General features: G+C 42.4%; 2 protein-coding genes across 3 annotated transcripts; both read right to left on the reverse strand.

Annotated features, from left to right (window-relative positions):
- On the reverse strand, positions 8,487-17,189 carry LOC8082053 (tropinone reductase homolog At2g29360). 2 transcript variants are annotated; one of them, XM_002451164.2, is made up of 4 exons: positions 16,836-17,189; positions 16,503-16,728; positions 15,162-15,271; positions 8,487-8,804 (listed from the first exon to the last, which is right to left on the reverse strand). In XM_002451164.2, exons 1-4 carry the CDS (start codon positions 17,124-17,126, stop codon positions 8,637-8,639), a joined length of 795 nt encoding a protein of 264 aa, XP_002451209.2. In that variant the 5' UTR covers positions 17,127-17,189; the 3' UTR covers positions 8,487-8,636. The 2 variants fall into 2 exon arrangements, with proteins under 2 accessions (XP_002451209.2, XP_021316503.1); XM_021460828.1 differs by having other exon boundaries at positions 8,487-8,807.
- Positions 12,869-14,717, reverse strand: LOC110435360. Its single transcript, XM_021460829.1, has 4 exons — positions 13,707-14,717; positions 13,566-13,631; positions 13,381-13,484; positions 12,869-13,245 (listed from the first exon to the last, which is right to left on the reverse strand). The coding sequence occupies exons 1-4, from the start codon at positions 13,801-13,803 to the stop codon at positions 13,096-13,098; spliced, it is 417 nt and encodes a 138-aa protein (XP_021316504.1). The 5' UTR covers positions 13,804-14,717; the 3' UTR covers positions 12,869-13,095.

Here is a 26,161-nt window from a genome sequence, read left to right on the forward strand (position 1 = left end):
TGCAGCATTTTAACCGGGAAGTATTCCAGGTATCGTTATTTATATTTTTACCACTGGGAAGGGATTAGCAATCATCAATACTAATTACAGAATAGAATATGAGATTGAGCATCTATCATTGCATGTATAATTGAGAACATTATATCTAACTTTTCATACAGGGATAAGTGTCATATAAAAGATATATGAAATAATAATAGTGACAAGGATAACTAATCTGATCTAGCCACATAATAAATATGATAAGCACCTCAATTAGATACTCTAGAAAGTCATTAGCATGGTATTAGAACGAACTACAAGAATATTCCCTAAGTTATTCTCAACTATATAGTCTAGCATTATCATAGTTAGTGCAAGCATACTTAGCAATCATTGTGAGACAAGACTACGCCCATGCATAGTGATATTAGCAAGGAATATGAGAAACATAGCAATCACTCCCCTGTAATAATGTTGCTCTGCCAGCCCAATACACGATAGGGGGACTATATAAGAATCAATGAAGCTGTCACTATCACGAACCACCCCACGATCTGACATATTGGGTACAATCGCAGATAAATACGGTATAAGCACCACGCCTACACAATATCTATCATTTACCCATGGATCCGATGGATAAACGCTATACGATCCTAAGCATGTATATAGATCCAATCTAACTAAGCCAAGTACATAACTATGATAAACTAAGAACAATATAATCTTGAATATAAGCAAGTAGAGCAAAGTCATAAGCAATATATTGAAGTAGAACAAAGTCATATTCATAATATTGAAATATAATTAGAAAGCAATTAGAAGCACAATTAGAGAATTACCAAGAATCCTCCTGACAGATCCGGAAACCAATCGAAGATTGACTCCTTCTAGTTCTAATCCTATGTAGCTATGCTAATCTAGATATCTAATTGATGTGGTGGCTCTAATCTTGATCAGAGGCTTCTTCTCCCTTGAAGAACAATGAATTAGGGTTGAGAGGCTCTCTCCTCCAGGGCCAGGGGGTCTGGTTTTATAGTCCCTTCAAGTGAATATGGGCCATTGGATCAAACCGACATAGATTGTATGGTTTAGATTGATCCTTTAGGTCGGTGGAGATCTCTCACGAAGCAGAGTCCTGATTGGACTCCCAGAGGGGGCGGGCGCCCAGGGCAGGAGGGCGGGCGCCCTGCCTCTGGCCCCGTTTCGCCTCCGCTTCGGTCTCGTGGCTTCTGGAGTCTTCTAGATGTAAGATAATTGGGCGGCACGTTAATATCTCTATGTAATCCCGACGTGTGGGCCTTTCTTTCGTATTTCCTGATAACCCCCTGCAGAAATAGACAAACACCAAAACTCGTGGAATTCTGTCAGATAAAACCCTAAGTCTAGATGTTGATTTCATTTGGATCCTTTTCTTTATTTATTTGATAATTAAATTTGATACTTAAGGACCGTCAACAGCTACAAAAGAGTTTCAATTCTCTCATTGCGAATAAAACATCAAAAACAAATAAGAAAAATAGAGGGCATAGTGACTTACGCTACAACTATAACATGTGTAGAAGCAACGTGCCGCATTATCCGGATGTTTCGACTGGCCCATGTGTGCCGGATGACCACAATCACAGTTAAGAATAGGTTCCTCGGGAGGCCAGGGGGCATCGTCCTTTCAAGACACGTCGGGGTACATCTCTCTAGGACGACCCTTTTTCGCCAAATCGACTCACGATACGAGTCCTCCATCTAAAAATACGAAAATAATTCAACACAAATCACATAACTAAACAAACTAACATACTATAACTAAACAAACTAACATAATAAGAAATTTACCAAACATACTATAACTAAACAAACTAACATAGGCCTTGTTTAATTACCCAAAATTTTTGCAAAATTTTTCAGATTCCCTGTCACATCGAATCTTTAGACGTATGCATGAAGTATTAAATATAGATAAAAATAAAAACTAATTACACAGTTTGGTTGGAATTGACGAGATGAATCTTTTGAGCCTAGTTAGTCCATAATTGGATAATATTTGTCAAATACAAACGAAAGTGCTACTATTAATATTTTGCAAAATTTTTTGGAAGTAAACAAGGCCATAATTAAACAATAGAAACATAAAGTAAATAAGAAAATTTACCTTCTTTAAACGAGGGGTGGCCGGGACAAGGAACAACAATGGCCGGCCGCAGCAGGGAGGGGCGCCGAGGAGGGCCACTGGGGGGTGGAAGGACGGCGGGGAGGGTCACAGGAGGAGAGCGGCGCTCGGGGGCGAGAGAGGGAGAGAAAGAGAGGCGCTCGGGGCGAGAGAGGGAGGGAAAGGAGCCGGGGGAGGCTCACGGCTCGTTTTAACGGGCCTGGCCATACCCGCCATGATCTACGGCGGGGTACCCCTAACCCACCATGATCCGCGGCGGGGTACACGTCAGCACCCATGGCAGCCAGCAGCCACATTTGCCCCGCCATGCATGGTGGCGGGGCCACACGGTTTAGTTTTGAAAATATTTTCAAAAGCGGATCAAATTAGAAATATATTTCGAATTTGGGCTAAAAATAAAAAAAATCGAGTGGGACACTCTTCTCGATAGCGATGCCTCGAAAAAAAATGACACTTAAAAATCACTATTGCAGCAAGGCGTCTGTAGAGGTGGCGGGCTTGCCTCTACAAATCAATGACCAACTGTCACTATAAATGAGAGAACCGAGAGATTTTTCAACTCGACCCCTCGGTCACTATGTCAGATTTTTTTTTTTCAAATAAACATGCTAATGTCCATCACAAGCGCATTTTTAATATTTATGATAATCTGCGTTTGTGATGAGTCCTCATCATAGATGTGTATAGACAAAGCACATATTTGATGACCACTATCAAGGACACGTATAAATTGATGACTACTCACCAATCATCACAGACTCATACACAAAACAACTATGTGATGACACGTCTGTGATGGTGAATTACAAAAACAATAGAAAAGAAAAACATCTGCCACTCTCTTATATACATAGTGACTATGCTTGCACAACGCCCATAAAAGTGGCAAATGTCATAGATTAGGTGATTGGATTTCTTGTGACAGAATCTGTCCATCTTCAAGTTAAAGACTTTACACCTATGGTGATATTTGTCAATGCATAGATTTATCAGCTCATTTTAAATCTTTCAGACATGCTTATTTACCAGCTCAGTGTCATTAATTCTTACAGAAATGTTCATACGGATAGAGTGTATTCATACGGTGATCAGAGCCGTTAGTTGCGCTAGCCAGGCACCATATCTGAGGCCGGCCGGCTGCTGCTGCCATCCCGGCCGTCTCTATATAGGCAATAGTCCCTTGCGTGGTTCAGTTTATACCCAGTTGCTCACCGTACACGTCTCTGTAAGCAGGCGGCAGCACACGAGGCACTAGACAATCTTTCGAGCCCCATGGATGGGTACGTGTGTTGACTGATTTACTGGTCTAGGTTCACATTTTTTTGTCTATGCTGAATTGGTGGAGTGTCTGAACACAGGAAACTCAATCACACTCCTATCTATCTCGAAATTAAAGAGCCAATATTTGAGGTAATGACAATTTATAAAATCCGTAATGCTCGGCGACAAAGTCATCATCCCCATCATTACTTATAAAATGCGTAGTCACACAATCCATATGGAATCTATATTTCTATTTGAAAAAAAACTCTAGGACAAATCCTCCTGTCATCATCATAGAATACATGGATACACAATCAATAGAATTTATTTCTAGCCGAAGGAAACTTCAATTAAAATACAGCATTTACAATAATTGGTGGGTAGCTACGCGACTCAAAGAGTCCTTATTGCTGTGGTCTCCAAAGTTCGACAAGCCCTCACCAAGAGTACTGGTTAATTGATTCTCACATTGTTGTAATTCGACCCATAACCAAAGTCAATGGGCCCCCTGAATGACACCTGCAAAAGAGAATTGGGTCGGCAATTGTTAAAAACAACTTTGGCCAAGGTGGGGGCAGCCGACTGACGTGGCCATACGTCAACACGGCTGTGGCGAGCCTGTGGCCGCATCCCCATGGCTCGGCAGCAGGGTATGGTGTTGGGCGCCCCCTGGCCTAGCAGTGTCTCTTAGTCGACGCGGTTTGTCCTGTTGGCCAGGAGCCACTGGTTGACGACGGTGTAGCCAGGCTACCTCCCTAAGAGGTATATAGTCCGGAGTGCTAGGGTGGTATGGCGGTGCTTATGAGATTCATAATGGAGTGGTAGGTTGCACAAGGTTGGGGCAAAAGTTAAGCCCGGCTCAGCCGCGCGAATGACGATGACGCCTTTGGCGCCACTTACCCCCTGGGAGGCGTCGTTTTCTAGACCTTGTGCCCTTCGCTAGCTTCACCAGATTCTGAGTGAAAGCCTCATCTTAGAAACCTCTAAGGCTAGCGGAGATGGCGTCTTGGGCATCAACTCCTTCTTCAAGGTGTCGCTGAAGAATTCCCCATAGCTCGTCGCTCATCCTCGTATGGTTGCTGCAGTCACCGCTCTACTCCTAATTATGCTTCATGTTTCTCCTCACTCGGTTGGTCTAGCTGGTGTTGTTATAGCCGTTGCCATCGCTTGGTGCTTGGGCGGATGCTTTGCCACTAGTGTTGCTTGAGCAGATGCTTTGCTACCGGTGCTAGTGTTTGGCGGATGCTTTGCCCCTTGTCTTGCTTGGACAGATCCTTTGCTACTGGAATGGAGGAGGAGTTGTCGTCGCCACGTGCCTTTGTCTTCATGTTGGTGCTCCTCGCCCGTGGTCCTGGCCCTCAGTGACTCGGAGGGCGACTTGGGAGTGCTCATCGTCCATGGTCCTGAGGGCATTGTGTTCTTAGTGACTTGGAGGAGTACTCCGAGGGCGACTCCGAGATGCTGCGTGCAGGTCGGCCCCCATCCGTGGATGCTTTGCCGCGTCGATGGTCCTCGTGTTTGGGTGGATGCTTTGCCACCGGTGCCATTGGGGATGAGTTGTCGTCGCCGCACGCCTTGGTATGGAGCTATTCCTCACCCGTGGTTCTGAGGGCCCTCAGTGACTCAGAGGAGTCGATTGTCGGGCGTGGTTCAGTCATATTTTCTGGCGGGTGCTTTGCCGCCGAGGGGTTTTCGGTGGATGCTTTGCCACTAATCGAGGTCATTGTCTGTTCCGGCGGATGCTTTGCTTTCAAGGTTGCTTGGACTGATGCTTTGTCGTTTGGAGATTTTTATCTACGGCTACACTTCACTACTAGACACCAACATGTTGAGTTATTTTATATTAGGTTCAGTTACCTGGTGTTGTCATGTGGAGGGTTCCCCACCTCATTTTTCTTGCTTTCATTTCTGTTGTGGACTTCGTTGGTAATCCATGGATTACATGTGAATCCACTGTTTCGGTTACTTTTCTGTTCCATGAGCTCTCCTACTTAATAAAAAAACACGTGAAGTCGTGGTCTCAGAAATAAAGAAGTGGCTGGTTTGCCTCTATAACTGCCTCTCCTGATTTGAAGAGACGGCTGCCTAACAAAGGCAAACCAAGGGTTTATTGTTGGTGGGTAAGGCTGGATAACGAGCTAGCTCGGCTCGGCTTGGCTCGGCTCGTTATCTTAACGAGCTAGAAAGCTAGCTTGGCTCGGCTCGTTAAAAGCTCTAGCTGACTCGTTAAGCTCGCAAGCCAGGTATAAAAGTATATAAAATATAATATTTATATTTATCTAAAGCTTAAAATAGTAATAATACAATAATAATATATCTAATTGTTTTAAGTCCAACAAAATATTCATATGAACTAACATATCAACCATTTATAAAGTGTAAAATATGAAGTAATACAAAACTAGTATAAGTTATGATGATTTTTTTCTCTAATAATGTAGCTCATTTGGCTCGCGAGCTAGCTCGAGTTGTAACGAGCTAAAATCTTGGCTCGGCTCGGCTCGTTATTCTAACGAGCTAAGCCGAGCCAGCCACGAGCCAAGCGAGCTAACGAGCTTCGAGTTTTTCGTCCAGCCTTATTACTGGGTCAACAAACTGATAATACTAACTTTAAGGTTGCAATAATATAGTATACCATACATAGTATCCAAAAATTATAAAATGGCATTATAGCAACTAACAAATTATAGCAAAGGAAGCTTTCATAGTAGTAGTTACATCCTATAGGTTCTTTCTGGGGTTACGGTCCTCCATCTTGTGAAAGCACATGATCACATCATCTATTGAAATTGTGGCTAGAAATTCTTTCCATGAAGCTTTCACAATCATTCATAAATCCATCTCCAATACCATTTCGTAGTTTTGTCTTCACAATTTTCATTGCTGAAAAGCACCTCTCCACCGTAACGATGCAGTGGCAGCTGGAAGAACTAGGACTAACTTGGAAATACGACACACCAAAGGAAAACCCAAATGCTTTGCGCCGCGTTGTTCACCTGCATGCCGATCGACGATGCCACATGCATGTCAGTTCAATAACACAAAAGATGGCCTGCTGTGATTCGTGGGCAACTCACGTGACATATATCTATTCTGCGCTAGCTTACAAGGATGTCGAGCTTGCCGGCGAAGAGGTCCTTGACGGTGTCCATGAGCGCCTCCCTCTCGGCGCGCACGGTGACGTCGCAGACGGGGAAGGAGACGGTGACCTGGAGACCCTCGAATTATCCTCCGCCCACCGCCGGCGACGACACTCCTCCTCCAGCTCTGCGGCGTTGCGGGAACCCGCGCGCCATGCCCGTCCAGCTCGGTAAAGTTTTCTTTGCCCTTGAGGGCATGTGTGCTCACTCTCCTACCCATTGGATTCGCTTTGAGAAGTGTACAAACACACATCTCAATGCGAATCTGCTTTGAGATGGGTGTTTGCACACTTCTCAATGCGAATCCAATAGGTGAGAGAGTGAGGGCATATGTCCTTAAGGGAAAAAAAAAAACGCGTTCCTCCACGATGGCATGCCCGATGCCCTTGCTCCCGCCGGTGAGCAGCGCCGTCGCGCCCGCTAGGCTCCACCGCTCCTTATTGACCGTCGCTGCTGCCATATTGCCGGCGCTCTCTATATGTGCACGCACGGTGTTTGTGGTCTTCGGATCCTGTATTATTATCAGCCATTGCACCACGCTTATATATATGCCAGGTGATGAACAATTAGTCAAATATATAATTAACTTCAGAGCCGTAGCGAATTAAGATGATGTGACAGTCGTCCGTTGTGTGGCTCTGTTTAAGTCCAGTAGTCAATGGAGTTAGGGCACTCACAATGCAAAACTCTATCACAAAATCCAAGATAATTAATTACATATTATTTATGGTATTTTTCTGATGTGGCACCATATTTATTGAAGAAAGAGGTAGAAAAACTAAGACTCCAAGTCTTATTTAGACTCTAAGTTCATATTGTTCGAGGTAATAAATAACTTTAGACTCCATGATAGAGTCTTCAGCAAAGATGCACCATGCACACGGCTGCTGCACCGCACAGCAACGCCTGTCCAGTATAATTTATATATTGTCCAGTATCAGTACCAATGTTGATGAGCCACGCGTTTTAAATGGATTTAATTTTGCTGGCCCAAAGTTATTAAACCATATAATTGCTAAGCCGATAAGAAATTGTACGGTTTAATCCCCATATATTTGAAAATGGCAAGAGATTGATTGAACTCAAATAGTTATCTATCTTTTTTGCAGCTATATCGTGAGTTTAAGAAAGGTTAAAGATTAAAGATGAGGCACACATCTACACACGCGCTCCACGATGTGAACTTAGACAGCCATACTATATGACACGAGTGGTATATATGATGCTAATGGAAGTTTTGCAAGCACATATATGTAAACTCAAAGTGACAAATTAAGGTGAGGATGAATAATAGATAGACCGGGGAGAGTGAGAAACGCAAGGGGAAAAAAGGTGAGTGAGAAATAAACAAATAGGGGAGAGTGAGAAACATAAGGAAAAAAGTAGTGCATTCCAAGCGACAAGGGTGAGAGTGAGGAATACACAGACAAAAGGTAAGAGTGAGAAACGTAAGGAAAAGAATGATCATTTTGAATTGGTAAATATAGAAATTTAGATACATAACATATCCAAATTGTCCAGCATCAATATATACACAAAAGTAACATATCAGTAGCACACGGCCCACATTCCCTTGAGAGAAGAGAGGGGACGGTGCTTGTAATTTGTACTTTCATACCAAAACTCTTTCAATAAATCTCCTGCAGGGCCCCGGCCCTAGCTTCCATAAGTCAAAAAAAAAAACACACGGCCCACATGTTAATTTGATAGGGATATATATAGGGGTATATATATAAGATCACAATTTGCTACTTCATCAGTGATCGCCATGTGCACAATTGCCAATAATGCCATTGTTAATTTCTTCGCCTGTTGGGGGTTATTGGCTGGTAGCCTCTCTTGGTGGAACGTCCATTCATCACCGCCTCACAATGCAGGGTTTTCTCTAAACATTTTTCAATTCATGGAGGTATTTTTATTACATATTGGACACGTACGTAAATTCCCCTACACCAAGGGAATATATATTTGATAATATAAGGATATCATTAATTTACAGTCATTACGACATCAAGTTTGGTACAAATTAATATAAACCCACTCTTATTATGGTGCCGATCGATCGAGTGGGGTTGATGAGCAGGTCAAGCGCCTATGGTTCGGCCACCGTCGACGTAGATGACCTGGCCGGTGACGTAGGAGGCCGCCGGCATACACAGGAACGACACCACCGACGCCACCTCCGCCGGCTCCCCGACGCGACGCAGTGGAATCCGCTGACATCTGTGCTCCATGGCCTCCGAGTTTGCTATCTGCTGCATATGCCGAACTCAGAGACAGATTACTACGGCAATAAACAACCATTGAACCATATGCATGGGATTCTGGAGCTGATCAACCTCGATCGATCTCTGTCATGGCTCATGCACAACCCACACAACCTAGATTTTTCAATTTCTCCTAGTAATATAGGGCTCTTCTAGTGTTTTAGCATTTAATTTTTTTTTTAGGGAACTGGAGGGGCCTTGGCCCCTACAGGAATTTTATTAAAGGCAGGTAAGTTAAGTTACAACAAAAAAAAAAGTGAGAGTTACAACAAAGAGCGAAAGAGATCTAGGATACAAAAAAAGAATCAAAAAAGATAAAACTCAGGCAAGAGTCAATTCTAGTCTTTGTGTCCATTGTTCATACGCTTCAGAGAGGCTGTCTTTAACTCTTAAGGCCACAGATCTGATTTGCCGCTGAAAGAAGCATTTGCACTGCTGCATGCTCATCTGGTTGTTGTTGAAGATCATTTCATTTCGGGCTTTCCAGATAGTCCAAGCCATTAGAATAATCACTATCATGAAGAACTGTGATTGCAGTTGGATTTTTAGCGCCTCAACATTATCGAACGTATTGCCTTGAGGAACTGTCTGTAAATTGAGTGACCCCCAGCACTGCTGCGCGAATGGGCATTCCCAAAAGAGATGCTGCAAGGTTTCCTCAGTAGCATTTGTACATAATTCACAGTTGTAGGTCTGTAAGTTCATATATTTTCTTCTCAACATATTTCTTGTGTTGAGTCTATCTTTGATCAGTAGCCAGCAGAAGACTTTGTGCTTGGGTTGGCAATATGATTTCCAGCACCATTTGTAGACAGGTTCAGTATGCTGATGCCCTATCAACCTTCTGTAAATAACTGCTGAGCTGTAGTTTCCGGAGCCTGCACAAATTCTCCAGGTGTCGCTCGAATCACTTAGTGTTGTATTTGTCATGATCTGTAATAAGGTTAAGAATTGATCATACGCTTCTTGCGAAAGGGGTATGGTAAGAAGAGATGAGGTGGAGCTGAGGTTGAAGGCTTTGTTGACCGAGATCATTTTGTTTTTTGCAAATGATGCCAGTTGAGGGAACTGTTGTTCAAGCGATTGAGCAAGCCAATTGTCCTTCCAAAAAAGGCATGATTGTCCATCCTTCAGGGTTAGTGTTGTGAAGTCCTTGTACTTTTGAAGAAGCTTTAGATTATCCCTCCACTAGAAGGACCCCTTTTTGTATTGCTAGGCAACTTGCCATTTGAGTAATGTTTCTCCCATACTAACTGCACCCAGGGGACATTTTTTTTGTTGAAGAATTTGTCTAGATTTTTCATGAGCAGAGCCTGGTTTTGCAACCGAAGATCTATGATTCCGAGTCCCCCTTCTTCCTTTGTTGTGCAGACCATATCCCATGCAGCTTTTGGTGCCCCAGAGTTGAGAGTGCTTGATCCTCTCCATAGACAGTGTTTTCTGTATTTGTCAATTTGCTTTATTACTGCTTTTGGCAGCTCAAGAGTGCACATGTAGAAGGTTGGCAGGGATGACAACACAGCATTGGTCATCTGAAGTCTTCCGGCTTGATTGAGCAAGGTTGAGATGCCTCCAAGCCTCCTTTCACACTTATTTACTAACGGAAGAAAGTTCTGAACTTTTGGTTTTGTTGTTCCAAGAGGCAGACCTAAGTAAGTGAAGGGCATGGTTCCCTTGGAGCATCTAAAGGTTCTGGCCAGATGATCAAGCCTTTCTTCAGAGATATTAATGGGCACCATCATAGATTTCTTGTAGTTAACATGTAGCCCAGTGGACTCAGAGAAACTGTGCAAAACTGTTTTGAGAAAAAATAGTTGTCTGGGGTCTCCTTCCATGATTAGGAGTGTGTCATCTGCATATTGTAGTATTGGGAAATCATGGTTTGACTGTAGAGGGATTGGTAAGCGTAGAAGACCCATTTCTTTTGCTTTATTAATAAGAGTCTGAAGGAAGTCTGTAGCCAACACAAAGAGAAGTGGTGACAGTGGTCTCCCTGTCTGACCCGCCTTTTACAGTGAAAGGTCTTCCCTGGTACTCCATTGAGGATGACAGCCGAAGTCCCTGTACAGTAAATTGACTTCATCCATTGCAGCCATTTCTGACCAAAGCCATGCGCTTGCATTATAGTTAGCATGGACTGGTGCTCAACTTTATCAAACGCCTTTTCGAAGTCGAGCTTGAGTATAACTATTTCTTTTTTTGACTGATGACATAGATGTAGGTACTCAAACGCCCATGCTAGGCAATCCTGAATGGTTCTTCCCTTGATAAAGCCGTACTGGTTCTTGTGAATCAAGTCAGTTATCACAGGCTGCAATCTATTGGCTAGAAGTTTGGTGATAAGCTTGGCAGACAAGTTTAAGAGAGAGATTGGTCGGTAGTCATTTACAGTCTTAGCATTGGGGGTCTTGGGGATGAGCGTTATAAGAGATGAGTTAATGCTTTGCAGGCAACATCTGTTATCATGGAAGGAGTTGCACAGGTCATAGAAGTCCTGCTTGATGACAGCCCAGCTCCCTTTTAGGAACTCATTGTTGAAACCATCAGGACCAGGGGATTTGAAATTAGGCAGAGCTTTGTCAATTTCACTGTTGGAGAAGTAATCTTCTAGTTGCTCCAGATTGCTGCTTCTCTGTATTAGTTGGTCTACATTTACAGTGAATCCGTTGAAGTCACTTTGACCCAGTCTTTGTTTATATTCATTCCATAACAAAGCCTCTTTATCCTTGTGTGTACTTACTGCATTGTTGTCATCAGTGAAGAGCTGAGAAATTAGGTTGTTCCTATGTCTGACTGTTGCATTAGCATGGAAAAAATGTGTACCAGCATCTCCCAATTTTACCCATTTGATATTTCCTCTTTGTTTCCAGTAGATTTTTTGCTTTTCCAGCAGGTTTAGAAGATGTCTTTCCAAGATTTTTTTGAAATTCCATTCCATGAGTTCTAGGTCTCTGTTGTCAGCCAGTACTTCCAAGAGGAGAATGACCCTTCTGACATTGCATATTAGGGCTTTGAGATTAGCTAGAGAGGCCTTCCATGCTCGCAGCTTTGACCTTAGCTTTTTGAACTTTAAGGTGACAGTTTTTGCTATATCAGTTGTGTTTACTGGATCTTCCCAGCTCTGTACTAGAATATTTTGGAACTCTGGGCGTTGGAGCCAGATATTCTCAAATCTGAAAATTGCACTCTTTGGGATCTGAGTAGAGATGGACACAATGCAGGGGCAATGATCGGAGGGTATCATGTCAAGAGCCTTGACTGAAGTGTTGGGATATGAAATAGCCCAGTTGCTTGAAGTGAAGACCCAATCCAATTTTTGTAATAGGGGTGATGGTTGCATATTTGACCAAGTATACTTTCTTCCTTGTAGCACTATTTCAGTGAGACCAAGTTGACTGATGGCAGCATTAAAACTCATCATATCGTTAAGATCACCCCCGGGCTTGTTTCTGTCTTCAACCTTCCTTATCAAATTAAAGTCACCAAGAAATACCCAGTCATAGCCGGTTGGGATGTTAATATGTCTGAACCAATTGAGGAAGCTGCTTCTGTTGTCTGCTGTATATGGAGCATAGATGCAGGTTAGAGACCATTTGGAATTGTCGACTCTTGAGTAGAAATCCAAGGTTATTTCATAGGAGGCACTTGAGATTTTGGCAGCCGAAAAGAGACACCTTTTCCATACTACAAGAATTCCCCCTGAGGCACCAGCTGAGGGCTGGAATTCAAAGGAATCAAATGAGGGTGGACAGAAATTTCTGATAAAAGTAATGTCAAAATTTTCTTTCTTTGTTTCTTGAAGACAAAGGATGTCGCATTGAGCTTCTATGATTTTGTTCTTTATTGCATTCCATTTCCAGGAGGAGTTAACTCCCCTGATATTCCAGGTTGCCACTTTCCAGCTTCTAGTAGAGTTCGGATTCATGGTTGGAACGTAACGTTAAAAGCTTGCGGGGTCTTATGAGCGACATAAACCCAGAGATGACAGCAGTTGAGTGGATCACAACATATACCCAGTCAGAACAAAGCCGCATCATCTTTTTCATAAAGGTCCAACATTTTGCGCATTGCACCAAAATCAACCAGGCTTTTAAACTGCCAGTATCATCTATTGCTGCCATAGCCCTAACATACGTTACCCAGGTGTCTCTACCCAAAAGAAGTGGCAAGGTACAACTGTCTCTGGTACAAAATGACATACTGAATGTTGCTGACATAGAACTATTATAAAAGCAGAATCAAAGGCCTTTTCTTATCATGAGAGTCGGCCAGTGCTTCAGTCCTCCTGCTGCTCTTCATTCCTTTCGTCCTCCTTGTCCTCTTTACCATCCTCCTTTCTGAGTTTCTTCTTGAGTGCTCTGTCTGCCTTCATATCCTTCCTCATCAGCTGCTCATCTGCCAGCTCCTCGTACTCCATTCCACAGAACTGCGTGCCAAGGTTACGAATAGTTTTAGAGGAAAGTGACGGTGGTGTGGGAGAGCATGCAGTACAATTAATCTTGGGGCATCCGGGGGTTTTAAATCCCTTGTTGCCTTTCTTAACCCTTTCACTTCTACGTACCTGCGTGTCCACCAAGGGCGTTGCCATCTTTGTTGGCACCTTCCTCTTATCTGTGGTACCACGATCCTTGCTTTGCTGTGACTGGTTGACCTCAGTTTGCTTTTCTGCAGAGTTATTGTCAAGTTCAGTTAAACAGACCGACTGACCTGTTGAAGGCTTTTTTGGAAGTGGTAAGGAAATCATACCCTTGTCATCATCAAAGAGGGCAGTCATCCCAGTGCGTAGAAGGTCCTTGGTCCATTCAAAGTGATCTGTAGAAGCCAATAGCGACATGAAAAAAGGGATCCAATTGGGGGGAATGCTTGCATGTGAACTCTCAGAGTTACCTTGCTGCAACATGCGCTCCCAAGCATGAATGTGTTTGTTCAGATTCCTTCTTTCTGCAAGGCTTCGGTGGATGGAGGCCCACTGCCTCTCTGGCATAAGAGCATGCCAACTTGCAGGTTGAGATTGTTAATCTGAGGTTGGTTATCGTGCTCTAGTTGTCCAGGAGCAGCTTGATGAACGTTTGGTTCCTGTGGGCCAGGGAACTGCATTTGGTCAATGTCCATGTCTGCAGCTTCAAGTTGCCCTAACTGTTCCTGAATGTGATCATCAGCCAGCTGCATTAATTCATTCTCATTGGGGTTCAGGGGGAGCTGCATTCCACCACCAAGATGGTTGGGGAATCCTTCCTCCCCTGGTCCAACTAGCTGTTCCAAGTCAACTTGAACTCATCCTGTTCCTCTTCATTGTTCTGCATTGGCAGCTGCTGCTCTTCCAGGACTTGGTCAATCATCTGATCAATTGGCACTTCTTCTCCAATGAGGTCAGGCAGATTGGGCAGGGGGAAACCATTAACAAGCACTCCTTCTTCATTGTTGTTACCCAGATTGAGAGGTTGATTCTGTAACTGTTGGGGCTGCTGGCGAATAATCATCTCTATCTCCTAAGCAAAGTCATTGATTTCAATGAAATCATTTGGTGGAGCAGCTGGGTCAATGATGACTTCAAGAGGGTCCAAGTTAAGATTGAGCTCTAGTGGTTCGTGTTGAGGTGGAACATTGAGATTGAGCCCACCTTGTTGTGCCTGTTGGGCCTGTTGTTGTGCAGCTTCTGGCCAGTGGGCCCATGGTTCCCAGGGGTTATTTTGCTGCAATTGAAACTGCTGGGCCTCTTGAGCCGGGCCTTGATTCTGCTGCTCTGGGAGACCAGGTTCATTCAGCTGCTGATTGTTGCCATTGTCGAGATTGTCATTAGGTTGCTGTTGAACAACAGGTTGTCCAAGACCCGTGAAGTCAAAGGGTATCACCGGCTCCAGCTCAAGCTCATTTGGCAGGGGATCCTCTTCTGGTGGCCCTTCTCTAGCCTGACTAGCATTTAAAATTTAGTATAAACTTTCCCTAGTAAATGCCTCATAGTGAGGATTCCCTAGTGTTTGACTAGTGGTAGTGTTTTATTACTAACTAAAAACACTAGGAGAACTCTACCATTTTGGTAGTGATGGTAAATAAAACAAGGCCTTGTTTAGTTCCCCAAAAATTTTAAGATTATTTATCACATCGAATCTTTTAAGAGCATTAAATATAGATAAAGAATAATAACTAATTACATATAATTTGCGAGACGAATTGTTTTAGGCTAATTAGTTCGTGGTTATTAAACAATAATTGTCAAATACTAAAGAAAGTACTACAGTAGTTGAACATAAAAATTTTTGGAAATTAAACAAGATCTAATAATAAAAAAATAAAGATAAACAATTAAATGAGTAGTCCATGTTGTCAATCTCACGTACGTACGTTTTTAATAACCATGTCAGTCTTGACCATCCCTGGTGCGACGCAGTTCACACGAATCTTGTCCTGGGCCCACTCAACAGCCAGGCTCCTTGTGAGCTGGTTCATTCCTCCTGTGTGCAGCACGCAATAAAATTGAAGACCCATGCATAACAAACACGATTCAAAATGTACAATAAAGTCTAGAAGTTTGTAAACACGTACGATCGCAAATACTTGGTATATTTACATGCACGTGCTGGTTAATTAGTTTTGTTTAAATAAATCTGGTCTATTACATTTCATCGTTGAATAAATATTTGGAGTAAGGACATCAAAATCATACGTACTTATGCACACTAACTATTTGTCTTGTAAGGCAATTCTTTTGTATATATTATGTAACGTTTCTATTTTATTATATATAGGATCGTTTGGATTCTTTCGTTTGGGAGAAATTGAAATGTAATTAATGTACTAGACTATTTGGCTTAGGCCTTGTTTAGATGTGAAATGTTTTTGGATTTCGCTACTATAGAACTTTCGTTTGTTTGTGGTAAATATTGTTCAATCATGGACTAACTAGGATCAAAAGATTCGTCTCATGATTTACAGATAAATTGTGTAATTAGTTTTTGTTTTCGTCTATATTTAATGCTTCATGCATGTGCCGCAAGATTCGATGTAACGAGGAATATCTTGAAAACTTTTTGGTTTTTGGTGGGAACTAAACAAGGCCTTTGAATATGATGTTACACAACTTTCAAAGTTCACATATAGACTTCCATAAGGTGTGTGATGAAAATTGATTCTATAAGGCTATATATATTTCAACTCTGCAACTTGTAGCATACTCTTTGACTCACTCCCCTAAAGCAGAAATATCACCCTAGCTCTTATGCCTAATTGTCACATACAAATATAATCTATGTATAACTATATTAGCTTAATTTATCTATGTCTAAATTATAATTATTAGAATGGATTTCAATTCTAAAGATCCAAATGGAGCCGTATTTCAGTAGAATTTTCTTTAGGAGATATGACATCTTTTGCACATGTATATAAATATAAAATTTTCAAGCAAGCAATCCAAGAGCCTCTTTATATATATCCTTTAGTGTTGATATGAATAGCAACCTTAATTGGTAGAAAATGCACTCCAATATAGCTTCTTTACTTCAATGTCAAAATAATATCATACTCTATTCCTAATTTTTGTTAGTTAGCCAAAAACAAAGTGCACCGTTAAAAAAATATATTTTGGACTGTGAAAAGGCATAGAGACTAAATTTTATTTTTAAAAATAACCTTCCAATGCAAGTAAAGATTTATAGAGTGTGTTTAAGAAAGACCGTTGGGTACCTTTAGCAATGCTGTAAAGCACGACCCCTGGAACACCGAGGCAGCCTGCCATGGAGGAGATGTGCACGACGCTTCCGCCGCCGGCGACGGTGGCGTTGCGGAGAAGCGGGTGTGCGAGCTGGCTGAGGTGGAAGCTCGACTCCAAGTTGGTCGCCATGATCCGTGCGTAGTCCTCGCCGGTGCACTCCACCGCCGGCTTCAAGATCACCTGCGCCGCGTTGTTCACCTGCCGACGATCCATCGATGCCACATACATACATCTTGCCATATGTGTCATCACAGCTCAGTCAAGATAAGCTGGCATCATTAGCAATAATTCGTGTCTGCGCTTACGAGGATGTCGAGCTTGCCGGCGAAGACGTCCTTGACGGTGTCCATGAGCGCCTCCCTGTCGGCGCGCACGGCGACGTCGCAGGCGGAGACGGTGACCTGCAGGCCCTTGTCCTCCGCCCACCGCCGGCGGCACTCCTCCAGCTCCGCGGCGTTGCGGGAGCAGGTGTGCACCCGCGCGCCCAACGCCGCCAGCTCCTCGACGATGGCGTGCCCGATCCCTTTGCTCCCGCCGGTGACCAGCGCCGTCGCGCCGGCCAGGCTCCATCTCTCGCGGCTGGCCGATGCTGCCATCCCTATGCAATTGCAGTGAACAGCCCCTTCAATTCCCTTGTGTGGTTCAGTCCTTCACGTCCACCAGTCGCAGACCTAGAGTAGAAATGAGGGAGGTGTGTCACTTTAGTGTAGGGCCTTGTTTAGTTTCAAAAATTTTTGGAAAATCGACATTGTAGTATTTTCGTTTGTATTTGACAAATATTGTCCGATCATGGACAAATATTGTCTCGTCAATTCCGATCAAACTGTGTAATTAGTTTTTATTTTCGTTTATATTTAATACTCCATGCGTACGTTTAAAGATTCGATGTGACGGTGAATCTGAAAAATTTTGCAAAATTTTTTAGGAACTAAACAAGGCCTAACTTTATGATGGTAATTCAAACAAGTTTTTCTTGGTCGTCATACCACTTTTATGCGTCACTTTAGCGTAACTTTACAATGGTAAATCAAACAAAGTTTTCCTTGGTCCTGTCACTTTTAATCTGGACCTATTTTCACAAGATTAAATCCTATCCCAGGCTGTTTGTTGTCTTTGCAAGTGAATAAAATTTTAATTGCTTACTATCATAAATACAAAAAGCTATTTAAAATTCAAATGGGTTCTCAATCTTATAATAGTAGTTCTCTAAATATTTCTCCTAAAAACTCCTAAAAAGTTATTGGGAACTCCTAAAAAGTTATTGGGGAGAAAAAAAAAAGAAAACAATCTCTAAAACTATACCTAATATTTGACTTCAACACGCCGCCACCAACTCCCAGTAGGCATCAATAATAGGTTGCTGGCCATCAAGTAGCAGCAGCAGGTAGCCATCGATGGGCGTCCTCCTCCACACGAGATGACGGCCAGCGACCAAATAATGGCAGGTACTTGTTTTTTAAAGGCACGGGCATAAATAATACTAGTACATACCAAACAAAAATGAACATACTCATAGTGAAAATGAAGCAAGCATGACAAGCACCACGGTAAACACAACAAGCCATACGTACCACTAAATCTTTGATAGAGAAAGACCATCAAACACGCCACATATATATATAGAAGAAGCAAAGAGAGTGGCGTGGGACACATGCATTTCTCGGACAGCGATACCTTCAAAAATAAAAATGTTACTTAAAAAGCACTAGGCCTTTGTTGCTGGGTCAATAAACCGATAATACTAACTTTAAGGTTGCAATATATAATATAGTATATCATACATAATATTGAAAAATATATAAAATAGCATCATAGTAACCAACAAGTTATAGCAAAGGAAGCTTTCAAAGTAGTAGTTACCTCTTATAGGTTCGTTCTGCGGTTATGCATGGTCCTCCATCTTGTGAAAGCGAATGATCACGTTATGACTTGGAATTGTGGCTAGAAATTCTTGTTCCACAAAGCAGTCACAATCATTCATAAATCTATCTCCAATACGATTTCGTAGTATTGTCTTCACAATTCTCATTACTGAAAGGGTTTTGCTACGATACACCCAAATAATTGTAGACCGTTGATCTGAATGGATATAAGGTAATAAGAGAAATATAATTTTTTATTTTGAGAAATAAGAAAGTAAGTAAATGTTAGATAAAATATATATCAATTAGATCTAACCTGCATGCATGCAAACATGTAATGGCATGGATTTGTATGCATGTTGTCCAACATGATATGTAACGTTTTTTAATTAATTTGTCTATGAGGAGTTCAAACTTGTCACAACGTTAACTATACCACACGTTAGTCGTATTTTTTCTACAACGTGACAAATGTATGTGTGTATTCTAATTCTTATTGGTATTGGTATTTAAATTATTTATTGTACAACGTTAATTGTACTTAAACGTTAGTCGTATTTATTTTTTCTACGACATGACAACGAGAAAATCTGTTTTGAACTATTGGTATTTGAATTATTTATTTATATTTATTTTCATAATGCCAACATGTATGTACCTGTACGTGTCAGGTCCGGCATGGTGCCAGCTCCACCTTGCCTTGTGCATAGCACGCTACATCTGTACGTATGCCTATATGCCTTCGTTGAGTGCATGTGCATGTCATTCATCGGTTTCTATAGCAACAAATGAGCTATTTTTGGGTAGTAGATATTTTATGCATTTGTTTAGTTTGTTGCCTTTTATATTTTCTTTTTTAAAATATTTTAATTAATTAAATAACTATTTTATTATTATATGCATATCAAAAATCAATGGCTAAGATTTGTTTAAGATCTTACACCGTATGAGGTAATAGGTGTACCTCTCCACAATACCGATGTTGTGGCAACTGGAAAAACTAGTACTTGAGAATACGATACACCAAAGGAAAACCCAAATGCTTATTTGTACCCACCATCAACTTAGCAAGTTTGGAAATAGTGTTCAAGTTGGCAAATCTTTCAGCAGCTCCCACATTGTCAATATAAATATTAAGCTCACGACCAAGATCCTTAGTTTTGTTGAATCGAAATCATGAGGATATGACTTAGCCAACTCCATTAGACTCACAAATTTGAAAGGCTCGAAAGAATTCTTAAGATTGAAAGCAGCAATCTGAGTGAGCAATCTTTTTTTTAGAATTTAACATAACAATACAGACGTCACAACAAGCATGCACACTTATCCCTATGTACACACATATGCATGTAAACCCTACCTCTATATCTCTATGAACACCTTTAAAAGACTAAGCCGTAGATTTCAAGATTCATAAAGTCATCACAAGTGCCTAGGCATCACGAATGACCAAATCAAGAATCATTGACTTCCTGCCCTTAGTAAACAAGTGTGAGAGAAGATTAGGTGGAATTTGGGCCATGCTCAACCAAGCTGGAAGATTGTAGATTACAAATGTTGTTCAACTGCACTACCAACCTTTTATATATGCACCCTGGAAATTCTCAAAGCAGTGATCAAACAGATTGACACGTTCAGGAAAAATTGTCTTTGAAGAGCAAGCAATGTCAATGGAAGAACACAGCCAAAAGCAGCCTAGAAGCTGGTCTGCAGACCAAAAGTTGAAGGAGGGCTAAGCATCATCAATTTGGAAACCCAAAATCAGGCCCTCGTCATCAATTTGATATATGTCATAATTCTTCAGCATCATCATTTTGGAAACCAATGTCATAATATTATGACATGAACACTTAAATGTCACAAAGTTGTTATTAAAGACGTGCATCTTTTGACATTTCAGTTTTCGTCAACTTTATGTCATAAATGGTGATCTGTGACTTATTTCGTATGAATTATGACATATATCAAATGTCAAAAGATGACATATTTCTTGTAGTGTCTACAAATAAGAGAACCAAGATTTTTCAACTAGATCCCTTGATCACTATGTCAGATCCTATTATCACATACACATGTTAATGCCCATCACACACATTTTGAACATGTATGATAATCTGCGTTTGTGATGAGTGCCCCCAATAGATGTGTATATACAAAACACGTGTATGATGACAACTATCAAGGACACGTATAAACAAAATGCATCTATGACGAATACTCATCATAGACTCATAGACAAAAAAATGTCTGTGATTGTGGTGATTTACAAAAACAATAGAAAAGAACAACATCTGCCACACTCTTATATACAAATTGTGACTATGCTTGCACAACGCCCATAAAAGTGGCAAATAGAGCTTAGATCAATTGATTGGATTCCCTATGATTGAACTTGTTCACCTAGGTTTAAGTTATCAACTTCACACTTGTGGTGATATTGTCAATGTATAGATTTAACCGCTCATTTTAAATCTTTCAGACATGCTTATTTGGGTATGGAAATCAACGTGCCTATGATGAAATTTACCGTCTCAATGTCAATCTTTTGGAAATGCTCATACAGATAGAGTGTATTCATACAGATAGAGTCTATTCATACGGTGACTAGAGCCATCACGCTAGCTAGTATAGTTTTCCAAATGGACGGCACTGGCACTACACGACACAACACTATCAGGCACGGAGGCCTCACCGTGCCATGCAGTGCCACCATGCCCAGACTCTGGCCCAGGCACGACACCAAAGCCCTTAGGTAGTGATGTGCCACAGTGCACGGCAGCCTAACGGATTACTGTTGTACCTTAGCACTAAAACCACATCACCACTTCAAAAAATTAGAACCAAAAGAACAGTTCTCCAGTCAGGGTTCTCTTGATTGTCCGACATCTCCTGTCGTCGGCCTTCGGTCCCTCAACAGCTACCAAGAAGAAAGAAGTATGGTTAGTAACAAATCTCGGGTTAGGATTCAAGAAGAAGTAGGGTTAGGGTTAGCGTTTGGGTTAGGGCTCACCTCTATGGTGGGAGCTCTAGTGATGCCAGTGACAACGGTGACATCGTTGTCACATAGATCCAACACCCTGGTTCCACAACGCATTCGCCTAGAGCCCCAGAGATGCTGGAGTCCGCACTACAAGAAACTTGGTGATCTATGACGGATTATTCATGACAGTTTCTGAAAACGTCACAAACATTGCATCATCACCAACAATAGCCCATTTAGTTTAGTGGATATCCAATCCGTGGCCCAATAGTTACTCACATATATAAGGAGCCCAGAAAAACCTAACCCTCCCACGCTGGCTGCCTTTCCTCCCCACCAGTCGCCACCCGCATACTCGGAGACAATCCTCGCTCCTTTCCTTCTTAGGCACCGCGTCCGTCTTACACCATCTCTGGTGGATGCGGCCTAGCCATGCATGCCTCCGGGCGGAGGGGGCCTTACGGCGCGCGGCTCTTGGCAGATGTGACCTGGCCGCGCAGGGCTCTGGGCAGAGGCGGCCATGCGGCTCTCTGTTCCGGCCAAGGGCAGATGTGGCTCGGTAGCGCACAGCTCTGGCGATGGTGGCCTTGTGGCATGAGACTTAGTGCAAGCGACAGTTCAGACAGAGGTACGCAGCGAGGTGCAGATGTGCTCTCACTTGTTGCGTCAGCCACCAGACACTTGCCACAGACCTCTTCTCATATCCTTGTTGATTCAATCTGGCAGATCTATTCAGTAAGCGTGCACACCTTATAAAATTTGGGAGTTTTAATTCTGTAGAGGTTTCTTGTTGTTGCATTTGGTAATTAATCTTGAATCCTTGTACTAATTAATGGATGACACTAACCTGAACTTAGGAAGACCTGGGTTCTTGACAGAAGGTGACACCTTTGGTATGCTGGCAAGGACAAGCTAGCAAGGACGATGGGAGGTGTTACTGTTTTTTCTATCCCCTCATGTGATTTCTGTCCTTCAAATTTTATACCTGTGATCTCTTTTTTTGTGTATATTTTGGCAGATTCTGCGAAGCCCTCTAGATTCAGTCTTCAATCATAGCAGGGCCTATGAGTAGCAGTGGATTAAAGGTAATTGGATCCAAATTTGTTGATCAAATGGCATCTCCCTTGCAATTTAATCCATTTATTCGTTCAACTAGTTGAATTTGAAGTATCCAACGAGTAACAAATATTAGGTTCCAAATGAGTAGCAGTGGATTAGTCAACGATGAAAGGCTCATACTGAAATATTAGCATATACTTTATGGTACAGAGCAGTTCCGTGCAAGGCATGCTTTTTCAGTTTTGAAGTGCCATTTCCAGATAGGTAGCAATTACATTTTATCTTCAGATTAGCTAGCCGGCAGTAGAGGTACAACAGCTTAGATTAGCTTGCTGATAGTTTTCCTGTTGACAAGAACGGTTCATGCAGTTTTCAGTTCTCATTAGCATCTATAGTTCCTCTTTAGTGAGTGAATTTTTGTTCTGCAGTTTGTTTCAGATTTCAGAATTTTTGAATATAGTTCAGTCAATCTCAGTCATATTCAGAGTATCAGTTTCTGTATTTTGTTCAGTTGTCGTAGTGCATCATTTGACACAGGTTTCATTTTGTGAGTTGTCTTTTTCGTGCAAGAGTGAGGCATCACTCGAGCAATTACTTGTAGGTTGCAGACATTTTTGAAATAGCTCTGTTCAGAGAGTTCAACTCTCTAATTCTATGGTTTTAGTGTTTTATTTTCTTGTATTCATATTTCGGTTTTCAGGGCTTTAGAGGAGCAACTTGGCAAGTGGAGCGTAGCAGAGCAACTCAGAAAATGCATTTGTCGGAACCTGCTGTTTTTGAGTAGCTAATGTGATATGAAGCTTAAGTTGTATGGAACTTGTGACTTTGTATTTGATGTAATTTTGGACAAAAACACGAGTTATTATTTGTATTAGCATGCTGGAATAAGCTCAGTATAATTTGATGTTCACAAAATTATAATGTTGTCTATACTTGCTTTAAGGCTTCTTATGAGCTAGAATACTAATTGTTAAAATGGGGTGAGAATAGGCTATAAAAATGGCCCATCTTTGATGTTGGGCTATTAATAAATGGGTTAGGAAGGTGATGTCATCACCCAAGTCATTGTCCACGTAAGCATCCAAGTAAGCGTCAATGATGATGTGGTAAGTCATCCGTGACAGTTATTTTTCGTCATAGAAAATGGACTTGGGTTGGGGTAACTAGGCCTGGGCTCTACTGTGACGGTCTAAGATCGTCACAGGTTCTGGTAATCTGTGATGGTTTTGGAAAAACCGTCACAGACATGAATTCATGACGCTCAATCCATGACGATATCTGAAACTGTCACAGATGTGGAATTGGGACGGTTTTTTGGTGATCCCTGACGAAAGTTTTTCATTATGGATTAACAGGATTCTTGTAGCGCCGGTAATGTTGACAAGGGAGATGAGATAGAGATGACAAGGGCAAGATGTGGAGAACGAGGCTACATCGCTGGTAAGGGAGGAGGAAGAGTGGTATAGAAGGTTGTGGCGTGTGTCCATGTCGATCACCAAAAAGCAAGAAGAAGAAAGGAGAGGAGCTAGGGTTTCCACTGGAGAAAGGCGAGCGCAGGAGGAGAGGAGCCGCAGTGAGTGAGGAGAGAAAGGGTGAAGATGCGAATGAGCTAGGGTTCCAGGGAGTGGCGAGCGACGCTGGCTTATATAGCCATCCCACCATCATTGCTTGATCCAACGATCAGGAGGATGGGGGCGCTCCATCCAACGCCTCGAAGTCATGCCACCCCCGTGCTGCATGCTGAAGTGGGTCATGCCCATGTCGTGCCATCGTGCTGGCATTGTGGCCCAGGCACGAGCACGGGAGAGGCTAGGCTAGGCCATTTTTGTACCAGGCTAGGCCATTTTCGTACCAGCCCAAATAGCGGCGTGCCCGTGCCAGTCCAGCGGGCTTAGCCTGTTTTGAAATCTATACTAGCCAGGCACCATATCTGGAGGCCGGCTAGCTGTTGCTGCCATCCCAGCCGTCTCTATATAGGCAACAGTTTTTTGACACAAGGCAGGGAAGGCCCCTACCTATATTTTTGTTTTTTATTGAGATATCGACAAAAGAATACAAAGAATAACAAGGAGAGAAAAAAAGCCTTCAAGGCCAAAAGCAAAATATTAGCCTAAAGCGTACTACCACACCAACCTTTCAAGGGTTCAGCAATCCTCGTCTTAGCCTTGATGCAAACCAGGCCAAGCTCTTCTTTTAGAAGAATTTTCCAATCAACTAAAGAGGTTGCTTTGCTGTCGAAGATGATACCATTTCTAACTTCCAAATTGTCCAGCAGGCCGAGATGAATATTTCCCTGAAGATATGACTTCCGAAGTCTGTTCTAGCTTTCATCAACATGTCAAAGGGGTTGAAGAGTGATGTCCCAATCAATGTTTAGAAGGTTCCAGCAGGCTTGGCTGAATCTGCATCCAAAGAACAAGTGGAGACATGTCTCTTGTGGGCATTGAGTGCACAGTACACAAGCATAGCTATCGAGATGCATTGTCTTTCTCTTGAGAAGATTCCTTATGCATAATCTATCTCTAACGGCCAGGAAACCAAGCAAAGAATTTGTGTTTTCCAAGTTTGCCACCTTTCCAAATCCACATGAAGACTGGAGAGGCCTCAACATGTCCCTGGAGGTGTTTATAGGCCTATTTGGGCAAGTAAATTTGCCCCTAATTATATTCCCAGGAGTCAGGGGCCTCTGGGTTTCCATCTTGTCAGTTAAGAGAACATCTAATTCACAGAGGTGATCAGCAGCTACTCCAGAGAGGGGTAGAAAGAGAGTAATTTCCGGATCCTTTTCCACAAAGTGCTTAAGGGACCAATATTTCTTCTGCAAAAAAAGAGTAGCTGTGGAAACATAGGCAACAGTCCCTTGTGTGGTTCAGTCTATACCTAGTTTCTCACCGTACACGTCTCTGCAAGCAGGCGGCAGCACATGAGCCACTCGACTATCTTCCGAGCCCCATGGATGGGTACATGTGTTGACCAATTTAGTGGTCTAGGTTCACATTATCTGTGTATGCTGAATTGGTAGAAGTCAATGAACACATAAAAGTCAATCACACTCCTATCTATCTCAAAATTAAAGAGCCCATATTTGAGGTAAAGTCAATTTATAAAATCTATAATGCGCGGCGGCAAAGTCATCCCCCATGATACTTATAAAATGCATAGCCACACAATCCACATGGAATCTATATTTTCTATTTGAAAAAAAACTCTGCAACAAATCCTCCCTTCATTGTTGTAATTCGATCCATAACCAAAGTCAATGGGTCCCCCTGAATGACACCTGCAAAAGAGAATTAGGTCGGCAATTGTCAAAAGTAACTTTATTCATCGTTATGTATTGACCATAAAATAGACGCCTGGCCTATCGGTAAGTGTACCGTACTTAAACAAGTGGCCTGGCCTACAATTCTTTTGTAGTCGACCACGGGGCTGGTGGCTTTCCTGGTCCTGCTGCTCCTCCATCCTACCGTTCGGCATCGGTGACTTGGTCGTGCGGGAAAGGTCGCAGTTGCCTTCTACAGTGTGTGCAATTAAGGAGACATGAGGCAATGTCCACACAAAGGGAGGTGCTCGCGCGGGTCGGAGTGGTGGAGTTGCTCCTCCGCGACGCACTATAGGCCTCCACGACGTGGACCGGCGAGCCACCATTGTCCTCTACAACGCCGGTAGATCTCAGGGCTTGGGAAGAGGCCGACACGGTGGGATTGTGGTCGGGGGTGAGGACGATCCG

Source organism: Sorghum bicolor, chromosome 5 (assembly GCF_000003195.3).
Source record: "Sorghum bicolor cultivar BTx623 chromosome 5, Sorghum_bicolor_NCBIv3, whole genome shotgun sequence".
NCBI lineage: Eukaryota > Viridiplantae > Streptophyta > Magnoliopsida > Poales > Poaceae > Sorghum > Sorghum bicolor.

What these genes read in the sequence shown, in the direction of transcription:
- LOC110435360 (XM_021460829.1), bottom strand. Translation starts at nt 13,803, where the DNA reads ATGCCAGAGAGGCAGTGGGCCTCCATCCACCGAAGCCTTGCAGAAAGA. An exon ending in CCTCTTTGATGATGACAAGG is followed by an intron (nt 13,485 to 13,565) that starts GTATGATTTCCT and finishes ATAACTCTGCAG; the next exon opens with AAAAGCAAACTGAGGTCAAC. An exon ending in CGCCCTTGGTGGACACGCAG is followed by an intron (nt 13,246 to 13,380) that starts GTACGTAGAAGT and finishes CTTGGCACGCAG; the next exon opens with TTCTGTGGAATGGAGTACGA.
- LOC8082053 (XM_021460828.1), bottom strand. Translation starts at nt 17,126, where the DNA reads ATGGCAGCATCGGCCAGCCGCGAGAGATGGAGCCTGGCCGGCGCGACG. An exon ending in CCGGCAAGCTCGACATCCTC is followed by an intron (nt 16,729 to 16,835) that starts GTAAGCGCAGAC and finishes GATCGTCGGCAG; the next exon opens with GTGAACAACGCGGCGCAGGT. An exon ending in GCTTTACAGCATTGCTAAAG is followed by an intron (nt 15,272 to 16,502) that starts GTACCCAACGGT and finishes TGCTGCACACAG; the next exon opens with GAGGAATGAACCAGCTCACA.